Raw genomic sequence first — 21,835 nt, 5'->3', positions numbered from 1 at the left:
CCTTTAGCGCGGGGAATGTCTAATGTGCTGACACAAAATGTTAAATGCTTTGCCAAACGTAAAATGTAATGACCCTATCACGGAAAAAATATTACCCTCTAAAATCTGAAAAACTAGAACGGTTTTGAAAGTTTATGGCAATTGACGGTTGCGATACTTGGCTTGTATGTATGATCGGATGTTTAATCGTAATGAGCAGGGAGAGCAAAATTTCAGCATTAATTTCTTTCAACTTTCAAACAAGCTGGGACCGGATCATTAGTCGTCTCAGTTGTCATACTTAATGCGAATTTTACGAGACACCGATCTCGCCGTGTGATAAATTACCTTTCACGCCGCCGTCGAAATCACACCAGAGACACCAGGCTGGCAAATAGCAAAAAAAGCGTGTGTATCATTTGTGCTCCTTATTTGACGCACAGCGACTAATCGGCCACGGCGTCGGTGGCGGCGGGTGAGTGTCCTTTTTGTGCCAACAATCAAACGGAGCACGGAATTACGCCTTCCTGCTCGCGTTTTTCTCGCCGAATATGCATTTCGAGTCGTGACGCCGGAGCATTGGAAAAAGTCACGACTGCGTTGCTCGGCAGGCCACAATGGCAACCTCATTAGTGCCAGCACGGCGGCCATTGTTGCATTTTGACTAAATTTCGACGGCGAGAAAATGACGCGGAAGAAAATAAGTCCAAGTGGAAAGTTAATATGCCGTCGAAAGGTTTCAAATCACAGCTGACACGCTGCCGGCCTTAAAAAGTCAATTTTTCTTCTAAATACACACATTGAGAAGCTGAGACTTGTTTGCACCTCTGGCCTTGCATTGATGTGGTGTGTATTGTGTATATAATTTAAACCCTCCGTGCCACTTTCCCGACAAATAATATTGATCGAATCGATTTTGACACTCTTCGGGCGCATTTAAATTGTAAATTGCGCAATTATACGAGATGCTGATTCTAACACATGATCGAACACGTCGTTTGACATGCACGCGTCGGACGGAAAAATTCTCGCGACTATTCACCTTTGCGGCGCTCGCAGCGGAATCCGGCTCTCGTATTGAAATCGGAGCTAAAGAGCTGCAACCGCAAGGCGTACGTACACCAGGCTTACGAGAACGAAAGGCTCATCGCTCGAGTGGCTCCTCCATGCATCAGGGATCGTTGTGACAGAGCCGGAGTTCGGTTGCCGGATGATCTTTAACCCAGCGCAGCGTAGACTGGCAGGTGCAGTGGCGTTTGGTCACACTTTGCACGCACTGTGCTCTGCATGCAGTCTGGCCCACTTTTTTCGATTGGTAACGGACACCGGGAAATCCGAACTGGCCGAATGGAACGATTTTTCTCCACGGTAAAAGATGAAAGGAAAAAGTGAAGGGGTCTATCGGCGTTTCGGGTGCTTAAAAGCTCAAAGTAAACAAGGATGTGTGCTGTGTATTGAACTGAGCAATACTGTTTGACGGCTTAATGGTGTATGACAATGCAGTTTTATTTTCCGTGTTCAATCATTCATTTCTAAGTAGGTGCTTGCAAAAAATGTAACTGTACATACACTAGCTTCATTTGCTGAATTTCTATTTCAACCTAATATATTTTAGAAATGCAAAGAAAGAAACTCGCAATCCTTGTTTCTTTTCGTTTTCTCTGCCTATGCAAATTTGTTGGAGATTCCAACGCATGAGCTCAGGAGATTTCGATTCTCGCGGTCCGTGAATTACTCTGTTGTTGTTATTCAGTGGCGCGCAGAGGAAGTTTGTTTGAGTTCACCTGTGTGTAATTAGGCGCGGAATACGAAATCTTGGCGTAATTGTGGGAGGCGTTGTGAGCATTGTTTTGGATTGTTCTAACCGGCACCTCGCGCAGGAAGCCACGCAGTGCAACCTGTCATTTTTGCTCTTTTTGACGCACATCATCTTTTCTCCTTCGCCTCCGTTGCACGTCCATCTGGCAGAAAGCGATTGTGCCAGAGAGAGAAAGACGAGGCCCAGCAACAAAGAAACCATATAAACAAAATGGCAAGAGAAAGAAAGATCGCTATCAGCCGAAGGATCATTAGAGAGGATAATATGGGAGTTGACGTCATGCGCGTCCATTGTACACACATTGAGAGAATAAGGTATCATAATTAGAGGTGTTGCTCTTATCGCGATCCGTTCCGTAAGTCGGCCGAGAACGCAGCGCGCTGTGAAATTGAGTGCTAACCCCGACGGGAAAAGCAGTGTGTTTGCAAATTGCAGCAGAGAAACCGCGGCTGCGTTCGACAAAATCACTCTTGACATTATTTCCCCGTGTGTTGGACAATTTTACAATCTTCCTCTGCCGTCGATTGGTCTCGGAGGAGCATAATTACCGCGCGTCTCCTTTCCACTTCTAACATGGACTGCTTTTCGAGCGTCAATCCGTCTTGATTCACGTCTTATGTCGATTGATTTTTCATCTCAGTTCGTCAGTCACGTCCAAGGTCTTCTTTTGATTTCGTAACAACCTTTTTCAACGCGCGGCGTCGAGCCTTCTCACTGCTTTTTCTTCTTCTCTTCGCAAATACTCTGATTCGCAAAAAGCGAGCAAGCACGCTCGACAGCGCCCTGAAATTACTGGAGCATCAACAAAAAAAGACTTAATAGCAAATAAAAAGAGCCGCGGCTGAAGAAACAGAAATTAATTCGGCCTGATTGCGCTCCATCCTGTCTCTTTTCTTTGCCATTGTCGGCCGATGCAGCAGCAGCATCTCGACGGCTGGCTTGGCTAATTTTCCCACCGACGACTCCTTTCCATTTTAGAATTACATTGAAATCCACATCCTACGCGTCCGACGATGATAATTAAGCCTTCAAAGTGCGTTTTCACCGAAACCAACGCGATGTCTTCCAGGCATTGTGTGCCTTGCTGCAAATGCGCCGATTTGCGGACGGACATCGCTTCCGATAGTCCAATTCGTGACTTTCGATTTGGAAACGTGCAATTATTAAAGCCGATGAGATGCAAAATGCGCGATGACGAAATGGACGGATAATGATTTCATTTTGCCTCCGCCATACCGCCAGAGAAAGTGAATTTTTCCGTTGTGCACACCGCAATCAAAAAGCCACTTCTTCTCTCGTCATCTCAATGCAGCATCGCACTGAAAAGAGGTCTCTTTCTTTTGCGGATGCTCCCCGGAACAGTTAGATCTGCGAGAAAATCGCCAGGGATCGCGAACCCGCATTAATTTTGTTATTTGACCAAACAATGGGTCTGCGTCCGTCCAGAGGTTATTTAATTACTAATTTAGGGTCACGAGCAAGAACGTGATTCTGCCTCATCATCTCCAAGATTGCTTTCTTTCTTTTTATTATAATGTAATTCATTCACGCAACCTCTGGCGGTTGTCTCATTCAATTTCGACACTAATGGATTAGGCCTCGCCTTAATTGCATAATAACAATAATTACCAGGTGGCGGTGGCATTTTAATAACAAAATTTTAGCTATTCATTCTTTGTAAGTGCTTTTTCAATGCTCAACAAACATGTTACAAATAATTGATTTTCTCTTATTGTTAATAACTCCACTATTTGCTTGTATATGGACTGAAAAAGTGTTTTTAAAGCCGCATTGCTCACTCAGTTGAAGGTTGGAATTTTTTTTTCAAAAATTTAAAATGTCAGCAATTTAACCGACGGGGCTTTTGGCTTTTATGCGCAGACCTTAACGATGTTGAACTAGCTGTATACATTCTGAAAAAGAGAAATGCTCATGACCAGAAACATTAGTTCGATCTTATCAGGAGCGGCGTGATTGCCGTCCTGCCGCGCTCATTAAGAGCTAGCGGCCGCGCTTTTCGCCAGCCGGTGTGGCGTGCGTGAGTCATTTTCCTGCCGGACGCCTCGCTGCCACCGAAACAAACAAGAAGGGTTCTCTCTTTCTTCTCACTTTTGCACGTGAAAAGCGTGAATAATTAATCACCTCCCCCGCCCGCTGATTGCACGCCCGCCGGCTTTCGCACCTGCGCCCTGGTGAGAAAAGGCACCCACCCGCGCGACTCTCGTCTGCAATGATTGCGACCTTCAAAGGGCCGTTGACACTCGGTGGTTCCAAACGGGCTGGCTGGACCAGCGCCGGAAAAAGCGGGGGCGGACACACGGACATGAAAACGATGCCGATCGGCGTGTGCACCGTTGTGTGTATTATTACTATGTGCTTGTGGGCCGGAGGTGCTCCTGTTGCGCCGCTCATTTGAAACGGGAACCGGCTGCTGCTGCTGCGGTGAGTTGCGCTCGCGTGTTGTATAATTAAATTGTTCACTGCAACCGGATTTATTGTCCTGAACTGTTCCAAACAATAATGCAGCTGAAATCGGTGATGCATCGGAATGACGATTGAATTTGCATGCACAGCAGGCGAACTGTAGGAGAGACTCCTTTTATTTTAAAATCCTTACTTAGTCGAGTCGAAAGTCACGAAGTGCCTTTCAAGAAGAGCTATTTCCAGTGGTGACTGCACAATATCTGCCACTGAAATAACAAACGTCATTGCCAAATATCGGTTGTTTGCCAGATCCTTGAAACAAAAGCTGTCAACTTAAAAGAGAAAAGGTTGTAAAATGGAATAGCGGGGTAATAAATACAAAGATATAAATTTCATGCGACTTTTTTCACATTTATATTTCTTGATTTAAAGTAGATTGTTGATAATCTGACTGTTTTAGATCCAACCAAAAACATAACATATATTTATTGTTGTTCACCATAATGATTTTTTAAAGATCTCACATCTAAAATATCAACAAAAATATATTTGAAAAATAGCTACAAATGACAAGCAGGAATGTACGCGGAAAACAATTTTTTTAACATTGCCGCGTGCTGAAAATAATTTAGAAAAAAAATATGATTCGAGTAGAAATTATTATTTTGATATCGTTTATTCCGAGGGTATCATTTGAATTTAATAATCGTGGCTGACGCGAAATAACGGATGGATAGTTTCATGTCATAAAAAGATAGATGTGAGCACGGAGAACAGAAACCTCTTTCAGTGACTTGCAAATATAATACGAGCTTCGACGGCTCTGCCAGATAAAAAAAATGTAGACCGACCTCCTTGCGCTTTTTCAGCGCTCATAAAACAGCAAAGGCCGACATTTACGGCCGGCAGGAATGAAATGCGAGCGTCGGTGTTGAAAAATATTATGGTATTGAACTTTGCAAGGTTTTCACGCGAAAAATAAAATATGTGAGCACGCTCGGCGGGTGCATTTCGGTGAATTTGTGGGAGCGGCCAGCATGGAGTCCGTCCGCTCGAACGGCCAGTCAATGGAATATGCGCAAATTGCGTCACCTCTTTCGCGAGAAGAAAGAGAGGGACTGTGCGATATATTTTTAACCGGCGCCGGTGGTGCACTTGAGCACTCGCCAAGATGCGGCGTGTGATTCACGACACCAGGAAAGAGGAGAGAAAGAAAGGGCACACTCGGCCCTTCTGTTCTGCGCTCGATGCCGCAATTAATAGCACTGTCGGCGCGTCAGGCACGGGTGGTCCCGCGCCATCATCACCATAGCACAGCGAATATAATACATTTCAATTTTTCTCCCGGAACACCTGCAGCTCTAATGGTTCTCTGAAATTTAATTATGCGGTGACCTCCATAAAGACGCCGCCCGCGATTGTGTTCGTTCCGTCAAGAAAGTTTGCTTTGGATTTGAACAGCCGTTCGGCTCATCTGCCGTTCCAAAGCGAATTGATTCTGAGAGCGAAGAATGAATAATAAATAATTTGACAATATGCCGCTTTCACTGATTGTGTGAGCTGTTTCGTTATTTTTATCGGTTTCGAATTAAACTTAAATCACCAGTGTGGCAATTGTTAAATGACCAGTGATTGTTTTTTTTGCGGCTCAATGCGAAGAGAGATTACTCGTGTATTCAATCGTTTAATTTGTTTGGCATTTCATGCTATGCTTGTTACAATTTTAGCTTAATCGAAGTAATCTAGGGCAACAAAAAATTAGTAAATTGTATCTCCCATAAATATAGGTTTTTAGCCGAGAGTATTTATATCTCGTTGAAGTGATTAAAAACTTTGTAACAAGCCAAACGAGTATATAATTTATATCTTATCCTGTAATTTGCACCGTCCGCGTTGTAATTGATAGCCGTCATTGTTTTGAAACAACACACAAATGCTTCACATTTTTACTGGTTGTTAAGATTAAATAAAAAGTAAAGTCCAATTATGCCCGTGTGAATTTCGTCAGCCAAACGAAAGTGCTATCAGCTTTTTCCGCAGACTTGCCGGATTTATCTCACGGGCAGCCAAAACGGCGTCATCTGCCGCACGTTTACTTTTCCTCGAGCCGCGTGATTATATCTGCCCTTATCAGAACTGATTAGGCCGTGTATATTTACAACAAGACCGCTTTTTATTACTTTTTCTCGTAGGTGGCGGCATTACTCACAAACTGATCGAATTCAGTGTACTCCCAAACAATCACGTCGTACACAGTAACAAGATCTGCGCACGTAGGCCAAAAGTTACACTGTCTTTATTGATGCAGCTCAAAACGGTATTCTGCCATGACGAGCAGCGTCGTCCCCGTCTTATTCCTGGCCTATCTCAAGGCAATTTCCAGCCGAAAACGCGAGACCCGACTGACCAAGTGTTTTGTTTAATTGTTGCAGGCGTTACAGCAGGACATCGAGGCGCGTGGCAAGACCCTGAGCGGCCTTCTGCGTCTGTGCCAATCTTCCTCGCCAGGCGCTTCCGGCGACTGCGAGCAACTGCCTCCGCACCAGCGCGCCCGCGCCCTCAAGCTCGCGCAGCGCCTCGAGAAGCGTTGGCAGTTCCTGTACCTCAAGAACTTGGAGTGGATCTTGCAGCTAGAGACGAGCGGCGCTGTGAGTACCGAGCCAAAACAAAAACCCCGCCGCGCTCAGTCTGCGTCGGCTCGTGGCCGCGCCGAGTCGCGATTCCCTCCGCTACTGTCAGCGGCCAAAATGCTGTTCGCAATCTACGGCATCCAAATGGACTTGTGGAACACCCTGTTCGCTGTGCTGGGCTCCACCCTGGTCATTGTTGCGGCCAAACTCGCCTCCGTGGTAAAACAAAAACCAATCAATCGTCGGCTCGTGTTCAATTAGAAGGCGAGCTCATCTGTGCACCGCTGCTTCTTCCATTCCATTTTTCAATTTGATAATGCACAGGTTATGCAGTTTTAGGGTCTTAGATGTGTCTAAGCAATACCAAATTCATAAACTACAACCAATCATAACGTTAACTGGATTTTACATTCATGGGGTAGCGGTATTAAAAAATTGTAATTTGAAAAAGTACAGTTATTTCAGATAATAACCTCTGGACCGTATTTTTGTCATTTATCCACCTTTTAGCCAAATCCTGATAATGCGTTCCAAGGCTCCCGCGAGAGAAGTTCGACAGGTTTTATTGATCATTAACGCCAGCCGAGAAACCCCAATTATAATCGCTAATTGAGTCTAAGGCCGTGTGCCAATTTTTACCTCCCCGCCTCTCTTGCTGCGGTCGCGTTTGTTTATTTTCGCCCGCCCTGTTGGTCGCTTCCCGATATTTTTTGTCTTATTTCTCCCCGAAAATCTCGATGTGTAGCGACGACTGCTCGTGTTTCCCATTGAGCCAGACGGCGGGTAATTGGCAATGATTGTTAGCCGGCCGGCCGGCCGGCCTGCTTCCTCTCCGCCGCCGGAGACGAATTTACAAACTGACCTCACCACGGCACTTTTAGAACCCGCCGCACGTACTGTATTTGCCGTACTAACCGCGAGTAGCGCGGCAATTTCTCTCCAGCAGCTCCGGAATGCGTGTCTTATTTATACGCGCGTTTTTCGTGCACCGGTTTTGCTGCTCGTCGTGTGGTTTTCGCTTAACCGCATTCCATTATTTTTTGCTATTGTCAAGGGGTTTAGGCTGCAGCACAAGCCGACTTGAAAAAAGTGTTACGTGTGCAAAGTTGCGAAACTTGATTTTTTTTTCATACTTCATAGCCGATGAAAATTGTTAGGCTCCAGTCATGTTTTAAGCAGATGTAATAAATAAAACCACGCATTTCCTTAAATAGCGAGAAGGGTAATCCATCAAAGTCCATTATATCAGCAATCGTGGCCAACGCTCTCATTCCTCTCTAAAATTTTCGAAACCCCGCCTCATTGTTGGGCTCGAGTGAACCGTCTAAAATTTCTTTTCCTCAGGAGACACCAAGCAGCGAGGCGGCGAGTGATTCGTCCGAGGATGAGCCTGGCGTGACTCCGGCTAGGAAGAAGCGACTCGTAGAAGTGATGAGTCCTGACGTGTGCACCAAGGGCGAGCAGCTGCTCAACCTCGAGTCGCAGATGCGCTTCACGCAGTCGGGCAAGAGCTCGGTGACCAACAGCGCCGTCTACTATTACAAGCACTCGACCACCGAGTACTCCTCCGAGGATGAGGATGACGACACCGGCTGGACGTTCCGGCCGCAGCTGGCCGCTCCGGTGGCCAACAAGAGCAACGGCCGCCGCTCGTCTTCATCGTCATCGGTGTCGTCGACGCAGCCGCTGTCAGACCGCAGCGCCCCCACCTCCACCGCGTCCTCATCCTCTTCCTCCTCGTCATCGGAGGACCTGAACGCCTCGGTGGCCACCTGCATCGGCAACGTGGTCATGCGTCCCAAGCGTAGTCCGCAGCGTGTCAAGAGGCGCCCGGTTAGCCTGCCGTTCTCGCTCATGTCCCCAGAGGCGGCGGCCACCACGCCCACGGCCGTTGCAGGAAAAACGTGCAGCGAGACCAACCTGGCCGTGCTGTCACGCAGGAAGAGGACCATGCGACGTTCCAAGAGGAGACTCCTCATGGCGTCGGTTTGTGCAGTTTTTCTTTCCTCACATAAATCATTTTCTTAATATATGATAGAACCGTGACAGGAATGTTTTATCTGATAAATAATGGTCCAGTTCTTATTATACGATACGTATTGTGCACTATTTTAACAATAAAAATTTATCTAAGGGAAAATCGAAAGATTCATTGCTTCTTAGATGGTGCAAAATCATCAACAAATTCATTGAAAGTATTAATGCTAGTTTTAAAATCAATTCAAAAGTCATAAAAAGATTGTTAAAATACTATCGTTGTTTTTTTATTTTTCATTCGGGAAAAGTTAAATTATTATCACAAAAATATTCACACAGACACGTCCTCAACAAAAAAATAAACCTTGAAAAACGTCAAAATGCACTTCCTTGGACATTTTTATTACTTTTCAAAATCTGTTATCAATTTCATGACAATTGCACGTTTCAAAATATTGCAGCAGTCCAGTGAGTCGGAAGACAGATCAGCGGTTGTGAGATCCTCTTCGTTTTCGGGCACCATCTTCAAGCCGCCCTCGCCGCGGCCCGACGGCTGCCACAGCGACCCAAGCAGCTGTCACCGACTGCGTCGCACGAGCGCTCGGCTGACCGCCGTGCCGCCCGTGCCTGTGGCCGAGGAGAGCGGCGAGCCGTCATGGGACAACTACCAGGAGCGCTACAACTCGGAGGCGTACAGCGAGGACCCGCTGGACGCGGAGGCGGCTCGACGGCTGCTTGAGTTTGGCGACGATTACAGCCGCTACCTTAGAGACTGCAGCAGTCCCATCCGAAGGGTTAGTTCATTCTTTTTTTTACAGAACATGAACACAGAAAACAGTGGCATGTGTTATTTTTCATATTTTCTAATATTTAAAAAATGTTATTGAATTATCAAAAGTCTTCCACGTGAAAATTTGCTTCTAATAACGATGAAAAAATTCAAAACATTTTCAGACGAAGATAAAGCTGTGTTTCATGAACGTACATCATAGAAGTGTTCAATGTTTTCCTTTTTACTAATTGTAAAAAACCGTTGCTGTTCAGGAAACCGTGGGACAGGACAGCGACTCTGAAGTGGAGGAGCTGCGCTACGTGCTGAAACTGTCGCAGGAGTCGCTGGCGTTCACGTCGCAACGGCTGCAGCTGGCGTCGACGCGCTTCGACTCTGTAGTGGTGGAGGCGTTGGGCCCGGACAGCATCGTCAGCATTGGCGAGCTGGCAGAGATGGCGGCCACGTGCCGCGAGAGTCGCAAGTGCGTCGAGCTGGTGATCTCGCGCATCGAGCAGGAGGCGGCCGGCGTGGCCGACATGCAGCTCATCTACGAGCTGCTCGACCAGTGGGAGGACCTCGAGTCCAAAACGCAGGAGCTGCAAAGGGCCTCCAACCTGGCCAGGGACGTCGCCGCCCTCCGGCAATCGTTGTTTGGTGTCACCGACACGCTCGGACCTGACGACCAGCACGACTCGCTGCGCCAGTCGCGCCTCGAGAGCAGAGTCAGCCTCCAGGGCAAGCTTGAAGTCATCAGGGTGAGTCGAGGACTAAATTATTTTAGACTTTGGAATTTGTTAAAAGCAAAATTTGTTGCTTCCAAACAAAAAGATAGAGAAAGTAATAGTACAAATTACTTCGGGCAATCAAGGCTATTGAGGCTCTGATCTAATCATCCTAAATGGGCAGAAACAACACATTTTTAAGTTATTTTTAACTTTTTTCTAGAGTTTTATTACCTATTTACGGAGTTTCAGTGTTTACCCATAAACGAACCACGGGAAATTTAATTAATTTTTTCTTACAAGTCTGAATGCAGCTTAATTCTCCAATTTTGACAAAAAAATGTTAAAGAACGAAACATTTTACTTCAGAAAACGATATTATTTATAAACGGTCAAACTGAACGAGAGAAGATTCAAAATTCCTATAAACATATTATGTTCTGTGTGAAAAGTAGAAAAATATATTTTCAATTTCAGATATTGTTGAAGTTGTTGAAACCATTTCCTTAAAAAGTGCAAAATAAAACTAAAAAAATTAATAAAGAAATTATAAAAAATACTATTTTGGCTTGAACGCGCAGACCTAGTGAATTAAAAATAAATAAAACTCAATTTGCTTTGTAATAAGTCTCTGACAATTCGATTCCTTCAAATTACCAGGAGCAAATGCACTCCCTGAGTGGCGTGAAGGGCCAGCTGTGCGAGATGAGCTCGCTGATCCAGCGGCTGGCGACGGAGGACAATGGTGCCATCACGCAGCAAATCAAAAGCGTGCTGCGCAGCCAGATTGGCGAGCTGTTCGATCTGTGGGAGCTGAACAACCAGCGGCTGAGCGCCGAGCTGAACCGCACGCAGCAGCACCTTGCCGCCTGGCAGGAACTGGACAGGCAGCTGTCCATGCTGCGCGGCTGCCTGCTGCGCGACCGCGAGAACCTGCTCACAAGGCACAAGGACGACAGCGGCTCGCTCAGCGACTCCGGCATCTCCGACGCCGGCTCTGACGTCCTCGAGACCAGGGGCCAGGAGCTGATGAGTCTGCGTGCACTCGCTGACCAGCTGCCCGCGCACACCAGGAATGACATCGTCCAGGTAAGATTTATTGAGGAAAATTAAAAATGGGTTACTTGAAATGTTGCTCATGAGCTTCTATTTCAGTTAATTTATTGGGTAGTATCATCAAGACAAAAAAAATGAGACTATTCTGACTTTACTTATTTTTTAATATTTTTTTGGAAGACACAGTTGATCTCTTTAGTGTGAAATAGTTAACAGAAGATCAAGAAATTTAAAAAAATCCTATTATTCTCTTCACAATCTATACTTAAATATGTTGCTTGTGTTTTTTAATGGTTTCTGTTACTAATGCTTATGATTTTACACAATCCGGCAACTAATAAATATTAAAAAAATATATTTCCAATTTCAAACTGAGCTCAGAGTTAAAGCTGCTTTATTTATATCGCATCTTAACCAAAAGTGCCTTGATAAATTTTCAGAAGCCTTCCTTTTAAATTTAAAACGGACAGAAAAATCAATTTCAACGCATTTTTCAGGAGTTGGACGCTGCCGAGAAAGAATTGGAGCAGCTGCGTCTGTACTCAAGCCAGAAGAACCTGTCGGTGTCTGCGATGTCGGTGCCGGCTGTAACCGCGGCCGCGGAGACGGGCAAGGAGAAGCAGTGGCCGCCGCGCCACTGGCTCAAGCTGGTGCCGCTGTGCGTGGTGACCCTGGTGGCCGTCGTGTGTTCCTTCCTGCAGCCGCCCAACTGCTGTGAGTATATCGACTCGTCGGGCAAGTACTGGGAGCTGCTCAAGCTGCAGCACGGCCCGCCGCCCGTCTGAGGCGCGCACGCACACCACACACAATCTCTGTCTAAACATCTCTCTGCGCTGCGCTGCTGCAGTTCTCTCTGTATTATCTCTCCATCCAGTTACCAATAAGAGTGTTTTGTTTGGGCTTCAGAGCGCCCCCCGGCGGCCACGGTGCGGCCGGCCGGCCATCCACTTGAGTCAGTCAGTCCGTCTGTCTTTGTGTACAGTACAAATCGTTCGTTTAGCGCTCCTCCTCTCCCGTAGAATTTGGGTAAGAGACAAAAACACAACACAGACTCGAGCTCCTTCTCGTTGTTTGTGCTCGGCAGCAGGGTTATCTGTGCCTCTAACTCCTCCTTAACTCTGTTGTTGTCTCTGCTGCACCACCCGTACTTTACAATACTTTGTCGCCCCTTGATTTTCTCCTGTGCATTTTGTTGACTTTTGCAGAGTTTATTCTTCTCGTATATTTATTATTACTATATATTTATCTCTTGTCTTTCTATTCATATATGCTGTGAACGCAATATTATTCTCTTTGAAATTTTTTCGACTTTTACTCATCAGGCTTTCTGCAATTTTTATCTCTTGATTTCTAGAGGACATGCCCGGCATAATAAAATGACGCCCGAGCTCAAAAACGTCAGCCAACTTTGCAACTTTTGAGGGAAATTCAAAATTGCACGTTTTCCGTGATTCTAAAGAGTGCATGCGATTGCCTCCCGCGTGTGCCAGCGTCTTTCTGTGATATACATAAATTTTTGGTGTGCTCTCCGATGTTTGATCGATTGCGGGCGGCATGTCCTTTAAACGACAGTTCTTTTTATATATAACTTGAAGTCACTTTCACCAGGAATCTATCTGGAAACGGCGACTCATTCCTGGCCTGTTTTGGCACAAATCGCAGCGAGGGGATGTAGCTTATTTTTAAAATGGAACTGATTTTTTCATTCAATTGTATAGCACACACTCATTCACAAAATGCCTTTGAAACGTCTGGATCAAGTAGAGGAGACCAAAGAATCAAAACGCCATTTATTAACACGTTGTGAACAGAGCCGTCTGCAAACGAGACGGCGCTAGATGATTCCCACTCCAACATATCTCAGGGCTAAGCCTGTTAATCGCTAATCAACCCTTTTGTGCCCAATCTTCACATTTTCTGCCATGGAAAAGAGTTTAAAAATGAAACGTAGTCGAGCTTGCAATCCGCCGTTTGCTAAATTGCACTTTTTTCATGTATGATTTTGTGCCAAAACGATTTTTGTATCGGAAATTTTTTTGTAAAGACGCGTGGAGCTAGTTTTGAAATGAAAATCGCAGCCCTGCTAGACTAATAACAAGTGCATGGGTGGCGGCTTTGGTTTTCTGACGCGAGCACCGCCGCCGGCCGACGCAATTCAGCCGCTTATTCCACCGGAATAAGTGTCTCACCCGGTGTCTGCAAAGAGCGTCGGCAGCGGCGGCCGGCTCGGTCACTAGACTGGTTGGTAAATGAGTTTAAATTAATTAGTGCATGCTAATTAAGCGTAAGGAGTAAGTAAGTGCATGTTGTAATGTAATTGTGATTAAGCTCAGCTTTATTCACCCCAGCAGTATGGGTACTTTGTAATAATCAAAAGTCTAACTTTATAAAAAAAAATAATAATCTCTATATACGATTTAGAGAACAACACTCTAGACGAGTTGTGTTATGATTTCGTTTTAATTTGAGTTACTTCATTGTGAGATGATGATGATAGTCTGTTTTTTTTGTTTTGCCGTGTAGTGCAGATGTGTTTTTAGCGCGATTGTTGAGACATAAAAAATATTTTTAATTGAGTGTGAGAGTCCGTGACATACATAAGTTACTATTTATTTAGGCGAGACATATTGGAAACTAGATTGAATATATATATACAATTCATTATATACACACACTTTTGATTAATATTATTGTAATTGTTTGGATTATGATAATATTGATTTTTAATTTTTATATAAAGTGATGTTGATGGAGTGTAGCGAGTTTTGTATTAAGATTTAATAAATAAAATTCTCACTGGAGCGAAAATATAAAATATGCAATTGGTTTCATTCTTATCCGCAAAATTTGACCTCTAGGCCCCGACGCAAGACGAAAATCTGTAACTTTTAACCACCTCCTGTACTTACAATTAAAAAGCCTCACAATAATCGTTGAGTCGCTTCAGCACAACTGTGTGATGGGCAAGCTGCTTCCTCTTGGTGATTTTCTTCCATTAAAAAGTTGAGAAGTACAAAAGTAGAAAAATAATCGTGTATTAACGTAACATGCAACAACAATTAGTGAATGTAATAAAATGCATTTTGTAATGCGAGGCTCTATTCATCACATAAAAATTTTGTTTGTCGGCTGCAGATCCCCACGAATATTAGCAATCAGAGCGACGAAGTCAAGACGGAGCATCAGACTAGATTGACCAAGAAGAGACAGCGGCAGCACCAGGGCATCAAGACATAAATGCATTAATATAATATATATTTAAAGAAATCGTTAATTCCATTGATCAAAGGTCCTAACGCAATAGACATTATACCACATTTCAATAATAATTTACTCTTTTTAAACAAAGATTAATATTTTTATAATGATGGAATTTAATACTTTTGTATTACTTTTATGTAACTCTAAAAGTTGTGACAAGCTAACAATATCATGTTAATATGACATTCCAATAAAACACTGCAATTTTAGTTTTATAAATTGTCATTTTAATAATAGAGTAAAGAATACAAAGCATTTAAATAACATAAGGTAACTTGAAATAAAGTAAATGAGAAGGTAATAAATCACTCAGCGTAAACACAATAGAGACCATCGATTAGGGCCTATACTGATGAGAAAATATGGCAGACTCCTAAGCTGATCAGATCACAAAACCTTCATATTTTTGTATTATTTATTATTATCTTTCTAAAACTCAGTACGTAGACGTCGGTCAGTGTTTCAAATCGAGCGCATTAGAGATGGCTAATTCAGCGTGGCCGCGGTTTGCACTATTTTCAGTCCGCACGGTTGAAGCCGGCAAAAATCCACTTTCGCTCCATGTTAGCACCGATTCCGGACAGTTCTTGCCTGAATACAGACGGGAAGCGGTTCATCAGCGCCTCGACCTCAGAGGTGCGCAGGTTCGGCTCCACCTTCTGCAGGTACGACCAGATGTAGTCAATGCCCGCGCCAAACGGGTGCACGTGCAGGAACATGGAGATCAACCCTGCGAATAAAAAAATGGTCAAGCCAAATTGCGAGATTGCTGAATTTAAGGCCGCACCGATCAGTTTGGCGTCGTTCGTGCTGATGCTCGACGACTTGAGGTCTGACAAAGGGACAATCTCACTGTCCACGTCTGGCGACTGCTGTCCGCTGCTCGAGTCACCCTTGGCGCTGTCCGAGCTCGACTTCAGGTCACAATTAAGGCTAAGTTTCACTTCCAGCTCTTTGACTAACTTGTCCTTCTCGGAGAGCTTTCTGTTTGCGTCTAACAGTTGCTGCAAAGGTTTTTAATGTTATAAAAATTACCAACAAGAATATAATTTTCACTTTTGTTAAAATTTAACTTGATTAAGCTTAAATTTCTGAAAGAAAATTTATATAAATTAAAACTGTCATGAAAAAAATCCTCAAATTTTATTATTGTGGTAATGAACTTATTTTTATCTCAATATTTCCTTAATAGCTGTCCATCTCTAATAAATCCACGCATCCCATATTTTATTAAATTACCAGCGTATGTATTTCTTTCTGCTTTGATACAATAAAAATCAACGGAAAATATCAAAATAAAGCGCAATAACGGCTCACCTGCTGAGTGCTCTGCAGGGTCTGCTGCAGCAGCTTGAACTGCGCGTCACGTTGCTCGTTATCGGTCTTGAGATCGGCGCGAATGAGATCCACCTCGTTCTTGTAGGCCTCGAGCTGGCACTTAAGATTGTCGTTCTCCTCCTTGAGGTTGGCCACCTCGTCCAGCCGCGGTTTCTTCCTGCTGCTGCAGATGGTGCTGCTGCTGAGTACGACGATGTCGTCCTGGTCGTTGTCCGAGTCCGAGACGTCCATCTCCTCGTCAGCGCGCTCGTTCACCGCCTCCTCCAGCTGCATGCTCCGGATCTCCTGCGGGAATCGCGAGACAATCAGTGTGTGCGAGAGCCGTGGTCACATTTCGGGATGGACAAAGGGACTGAATTCTCACTCGGCAGCCAAATCGAGCCTAACAGCCGCGTGAGACAAAAATGGAGGGTGTTCAGCGTTTCAGATGGATGGAATCTCGAGACCGAGAAATAATCGGACCCGAAAGCTGGTCAATCATTCCTTGAGCTAGCACTATTTTGACCAAGGCTAAGATTTTTTTAGTATTTTTTTATGCGAATATGTGCAGCAAGCCAGGCAATAGGAGCAATTTTTTATTTTATACCTGAAGATGGGTTTGAAAATTTGGCAGGTAAAAATTATAAAACGCGACTGTAAAATTTCATATCAGAGAAGCTGATGTTTGCTTTCAAATGAAATAATTCCATTTTGAGTCAATAAATAACGTAACGCAATTCCGCAGTTTCTATTAAACAAAAAAACATTATTTTTATTTAAATTAAAGTAGTAAATATGAAAAAGTGATTTTGTACACATAATTATTAAATGAAATACAAGATTTTAAAATCTCAATTTTACACGGAAAGAAATTTATGGAATAAAGACTAGACCAGCAGCAAAATATTTAGATGTTAAACAGGAAAATAAAATCTCTAGAGTTACCTGAAAATCTTTTTTGAACTTACCATTCCTTCACAATTTGTAAAAACTCTTCAAAATACATTAAAAAGGCATTCTAAAAATTAGAATTTCGGCAAACCATTTAAAAAAAATGTCGCTCCTGTTCTGAAAAACCTTGAAAATCGTGCTAGCTACTCAGTCAATTATTTTGTATTGATTTAAGAGCTTTGGCAAGACTCAATAGTTGCAACTGAACAGCCGCCATTGGCGACACAACGTTGACAATTTGCGGGAATTGAACTGGCCGAGTTGGGTGGAATCCAGTCGGATGCGATGCCATCCCAAGCTAGAGGGACACTGTCGACATGCTCGCTCACTACAGACTGTCGCTGTGTACCCACCTGAGGAGGAGTGCTGCCGAGGCACTTACCTGCTTGTGGCTCGAATTTCACACAAACTATTTCAAAACAAACCTTTCAAACAAGTCTAGGCTAAGATTTTTTGTTTGGTTTTACATGATCATCAACTCAGAGGCTTGGTTAACACAACACTAGTCGGACAACAGGCACATCACGGCTCCGATTACACGACACGCTTTGGTGCTACTCAGAATTATTGTAGCGAAAGAGACAGAGAAAGAGATAGAAGAGAGTAGAATAAAGAGAAAGAAAGAGAGTCGGTGTGAGTGGAGAGTTTGAATCTTTTGTGTGAGAGTGTCAGATTAGTCGTCGGTTGTGCTAGCCAAGGAGTGTGCCAATGGAATGAGAGATGGAGGCTGGATTTACATACCCCTGCCTGTTTCTTCCACATGCTAATGTTCTTGCGTTGGGCCTTGGTGAAATGGTCCCAAACCTTCTGATGACTGGCCGCCGCGAATACTCGCTCGATCTGACCGACTTGGATGGAAACACAAGCACCGTTCATTTTGGTATTTCGCTCAGTTAAATGGTGGTGACGGGCCCTCTCCCCGCGCACGGAATTGCACAGCCAGGACGGCCAAAGTGTCCCAGGCATAATTTATTTTCTTTTTTCTTGTGAATTTCCGGCCGCCTGGATTGCAATTCCGAGCATTTCCCAGCTTACCGTCCACGCTATCTGCGACTCTGGGGAATTGATTCTCTGAGATTGGATGTTATTTGGACAGAGATTCGGGCTTCGAAACCTTTGGACAGGGTTTTGAAAGAGACTCTGAATGCAGCCCCGAAGTGCTGTGTTTTGCTTAGAGTGGTCCAGATAAAAAGAAAAGCAGAGCGAAAAAGGGCACTCACATTGCATCAACAGGCCGTGCATCCTCTGCTTGGTCAGCTCCTTGGCCCGGTTCAGCTCATCCTCGTACTGCATCTTCTCTGTCAGCAGCCGCCGCACGTGCGAGTTGCTTGACTGGATCATCGAGTAGAACTGATTAGCGTTCCTCTTGCAACAGTCACCGCGCTCCAGCCACGTCACGACGACCTGACGCACAAATACTTTGGTTGTTAGCTTCATTTGTCTATAGTAAATCAATCAACTGCCCTTCTAGAGGTCTAGTCAAAATCAATTTATGCGAAAAACAAACAATGAAGGATTCATCAAAAAATCCTTTTGAGATTTTAATTTTATAAAACTTGGTTCAGCACTTCCCGTAAGCTATGAGATCACCGGTCCTAATAACACCGCCGAGCGTAAAATATGGGCCTCAAGAAGCTGCAGAGGGGTTTTGGCCCAATGTAGCAATCTTTTCGCCTCGCCGCACCAAGGAATTTTATTGAAACACCAAACATTTTGGAAAGATGTGGAAACGAGCAACGCGTGCACACAGTCCGTTGAGCTATTTGAGCATTTAGAATTTCAAGACACTTTAATAACCACCTTTTGCCATTTCTGACATTGGGCAGCCAGCAATAAATCCCCAAAACTCTTAAATATCTCCCATTTTCTTGACACTGCAAGTAATACCTTAGGAATACTATCCAATGGCATTAAAAAAACAATAGTTGCCCTTAAACGCGATGAAAATTTCAATCAAAATCACCTGAACAGCCTTGGCAAAAGATTCTTCCCCCTTAATCTTTTCAGCAATGACTTGTGATTCATGCTCCGTGTAGTGAACGACGGGAGGCGGAGACGGCGGCCGCATTCGCTCCTGCTCCAGCCGCTCTCTGTGTCTGGCCTCCCTCTGCAGCTGTCGCTGTCTGCACTCCCACTCATACAGGTCGTCCCTGGCTTGAGCGTAGTCCACGTGCAATCGACCAGTGTTCGGTGGGTCAGTGTGGTTGCCTATTCTAATACGATAGCCTGAAATGCACAATTAATATTTCCTTTATGATCATGGTTAGAATAAATTTAAGAAAAAACTATTTAAAAAAAGGATTCGTAAAATTATTAAAATAAAAATTTCTGCTTAATTTTAGTAGCATATTATTAAAAAAAAAATCAGTTAGTGATAACTAAACAGGAAGAGAAGTTTTCGGAAGAAATTACCTGACAAGTAAATAGCTCTATCGACATACTGCTCACGCTCGAATCTAATATGGCAAAAATTCTTCTTGCTAACCCTAATAGTTGTGATTTCGCCGCACCGCTCAAACACCTCCCGGATGATTTCCTCTACAACGTCCAGATTAGAACCGACAATCGCAATTTCACAAGAAACATCTTAGGATTCAACGTTTTCACAAGGAGCACTGTCATTGAAATTGTCTAGCCTGCTGCGACGTTCACTAATCGAGATTATTTAGATTTTTCAATTAAAATTACCTGGAGAGCTCTGATAGATTAGCTAAATACGTCTAAATAGATTTAACGGTTATTTTTCGCAGATATTTGTTTGCTTATGGTACAGATGATCGATGGGCCATTTTTTAATTTTGTAAAACAACGTTTCTTGTTTTATTTTGTTAAAATCAAGCTGTAGAGATAAAAAGTTAGAATTTATAAAAGCTGTTTAACTTTAAACAATTTAATTTAAGCTTTCCTAGTGACTGTTTCAAACCCTAAATTAGGTTTTACACACGCAGGTTATTATGAGAAATTTAGATGGCTCGGCGTAGATTTACTTTAGAAGAATAAATCTAGAGTGGTTTAAATTTTTCCTCTCAAACAGAGAGTCGACCTATGAAATATTACCACATCTAAATCAATATCTATATCTTAAACTACCCATAAGTTGAATCTCATCCATAAGGATTTTTCTCATCTATAGCTCCATTCCAATACTCACTAACTCAATGATTTTAAAATTTCCGCAATGTGACAAAATGTAGTTTATTCAGTATTAAAGTGCTTAAATTCAATATATTCGCTTCTGGTAAAGCCGTAGAATCCTAACATGTCCCTTGCCAAGACTCAAATCACCTGTAATATTCTCAGGCAAGCCTCCAACAAAAACAGTCCTGCAGCCTGGCGGGATTTCCCTGGTAGTTGGCGGCGGCACGTTGGGGTTGGGAGGGAACAGGGTGCAGCTCTTGCAGTGGACGATCTCCTTGACGACGCCACCAGGCAGGACGCCGTCTGCGGCGGCTGCGGCAGCGGCCGACGCAGGTGGGATCATTCCGCTCATGACAGCAGGGTACTGCGGCACGCCCCACTGGGGGCCGCAGTCGTCAGCCTCACCGGCCTGCGGCAGCGGCTGTGGCAGGGGCTGGCTCATGCCCATCATGCCCGCGGGGTCGCCCATCGGCATCATCCCCATTATGGCCGGTGGGTAACTCATACCCATCATTCCTCCAGGCGCCCACACCGGCGGCTGCTGCTGAGCGCCCGTTGCCGCCATTGTCAGCGGCGGCTGCACGTTCCTGCGCGGTCGACGGTCGTCTCCCTCACCAGCTGCAACAAAAGTTTTAAGTTCTACCTAAAAATCAGTGGAAAACGAGAAGTCAAAGCAAGTAAAATATGACAATTTATTGAGGAAAAACAGACTTAAAACTTAATTAACTGACAATTATTTAAGAAAATTTATTCTGAATATTTGTATTGGTCTACTAAGAAATATCCCTTTAAATTCAATCTTATCGTGACACCAACCAGAGACTGAAAAGTACAAAAAATAATGGAGAGGCCCTCTTCTTCTAGTGTGCTTAACATATTTTTCACAATCAATTCAAGGATAGGATAGGTCCTTTAAAAATTTGAGCCGTTTAACCAGAATACTATTTTGATTACTAAATTTCCCACAAAGATGGTTGGCCACCAAGCAATTGTTTTTCTCTTAAAAATTCTCAACAAATGTCTGCAAGTTAACAATTATTCTATATATTTTCCTCAGATATATTACCTTGCAGAGGTAGGCCAGCTTTGGATTTGTTAAACTCCAAAGGTGCGTCATTCGTTGCTGGATTTACCAAGGCAGGCAGTGGCTGGTTGCCAAGGAGGCCAGGTTGAGGTGCCAGCATTCCCATAGCATTCATCATGGGGGCTGCAGGAGGTCCGTCTAAAAAAAGAAAAAATGTCAGCATGAACGAGTTTTAGCAAAATATAAATCAGTCTTACTCATAATAGTGGACGACGAGGGTTTGTTTGAATGCAGTCTCCACTAATAGGCTACAAGAACCTGAAAATAAAAATAATATTTTGTCACAAACGAATTAATGGAATTTACACGATTAATATTTTTCTCAGAGGCTCTGCTAGAGGGGGAACAAAGTGTTTTTATGGCATCGTGTCTGTGTCAAAAACACGACATGTCCCCCAGGATGGGTTGCACAAGGAAATCGATCTGTCCTTCCGTTCTTTATGAGGGGGGTGAAATGAAATTAAATTCTCTGTTTTTGTTCACAGCACGGACAGATTCTAGCGCACAAATTTAACTCACCCGTAAAGTGGCCTTTGCACTAAGAATCACGCATCGTTTCAGAAGTAAACTCAGCCGACAGAATAAAGTAAATAATCTTAAAATCGATTCATTTTCGTCGGATGCAAAATATGGCGAGTGCGAGCAGGCTATTTCTTCCCGAAGTGAGTGACTTTACAAACACCCCCACAGGAGGCAGCATTAGCG

The 21,835-nt window shown here is 43.9% G+C and overlaps 2 protein-coding genes across 11 annotated transcripts in view; one reads left to right on the top strand and one right to left on the bottom strand.

Annotated features, from left to right (window-relative positions):
- klar (klarsicht) overlaps nucleotides 1–15,177 on the top strand; it is a 61,852-nt gene extending 46,675 nt beyond the window's left edge. For 4 of the 9 annotated variants that reach the window (XM_065481836.1, XM_065481833.1, XM_065481834.1 and 1 more), the window contains exons 7-12: nucleotides 6,655–6,870; nucleotides 8,197–8,838; nucleotides 9,291–9,623; nucleotides 9,874–10,356; nucleotides 10,984–11,412; nucleotides 11,877–14,196. In XM_065481836.1, the coding sequence (XP_065337908.1) occupies nucleotides 6,655–6,870; nucleotides 8,197–8,838; nucleotides 9,291–9,623; nucleotides 9,874–10,356; nucleotides 10,984–11,412; nucleotides 11,877–12,164 (2,391 nt within the window). In that variant the 3' untranslated portion in view covers nucleotides 12,165–14,196. Of the gene's footprint in view, nucleotides 1–6,654; nucleotides 6,871–8,196; nucleotides 8,839–9,290; nucleotides 9,624–9,873; nucleotides 10,357–10,983; nucleotides 11,413–11,876; nucleotides 14,197–14,514 lie in introns of those variants that run through there. The other 5 variants (XR_010574645.1, XR_010574644.1, XM_065481838.1 and 2 more) reach the window with 5 other exon arrangements.
- Nucleotides 14,845–21,791, bottom strand: LOC135938267 (ecto-NOX disulfide-thiol exchanger 2). Of its 2 annotated transcripts, XM_065481841.1 has the most exons (11): nucleotides 21,650–21,791; nucleotides 21,328–21,388; nucleotides 21,113–21,268; nucleotides 20,194–20,664; nucleotides 19,321–19,446; nucleotides 18,872–19,134; nucleotides 18,129–18,312; nucleotides 17,650–17,756; nucleotides 15,958–16,263; nucleotides 15,428–15,644; nucleotides 14,845–15,370 (listed from the first exon to the last, which is right to left on the bottom strand). In XM_065481841.1, exons 2-11 carry the CDS (start codon nucleotides 21,329–21,331, stop codon nucleotides 15,159–15,161), a joined length of 2,046 nt encoding a protein of 681 aa, XP_065337913.1. In that variant the 5' UTR covers nucleotides 21,332–21,388; nucleotides 21,650–21,791; the 3' UTR covers nucleotides 14,845–15,158. The 2 variants fall into 2 exon arrangements, with proteins under 2 accessions (XP_065337913.1, XP_065337914.1); XM_065481842.1 differs by lacking the exon at nucleotides 19,321–19,446.
- Between the last annotated feature and the right edge of the window lie 44 nt (nucleotides 21,792–21,835).

Source organism: Cloeon dipterum, chromosome 3, assembly GCF_949628265.1.
Source record: "Cloeon dipterum chromosome 3, ieCloDipt1.1, whole genome shotgun sequence".
NCBI lineage: Eukaryota > Metazoa > Arthropoda > Insecta > Ephemeroptera > Baetidae > Cloeon > Cloeon dipterum.
Note: the sequence above shows the minus strand (reverse complement) of the source record. Positions and strands in the feature narration are given on the sequence as shown.

Bases quoted from the DNA above. Each gene is read 5' to 3' on its own strand.
- LOC135938267 (XM_065481841.1), bottom strand. The intron at 20,665-21,112 runs GTAATATATCTG...CTTTTGTTGCAG, and splicing joins AGCTGGCCTACCTCTGCAAG to CTGGTGAGGGAGACGACCGT. The intron at 15,371-15,427 runs GTGCGGCCTTAA...TTTTATTCGCAG, and splicing joins GAACGACGCCAAACTGATCG to GGTTGATCTCCATGTTCCTG.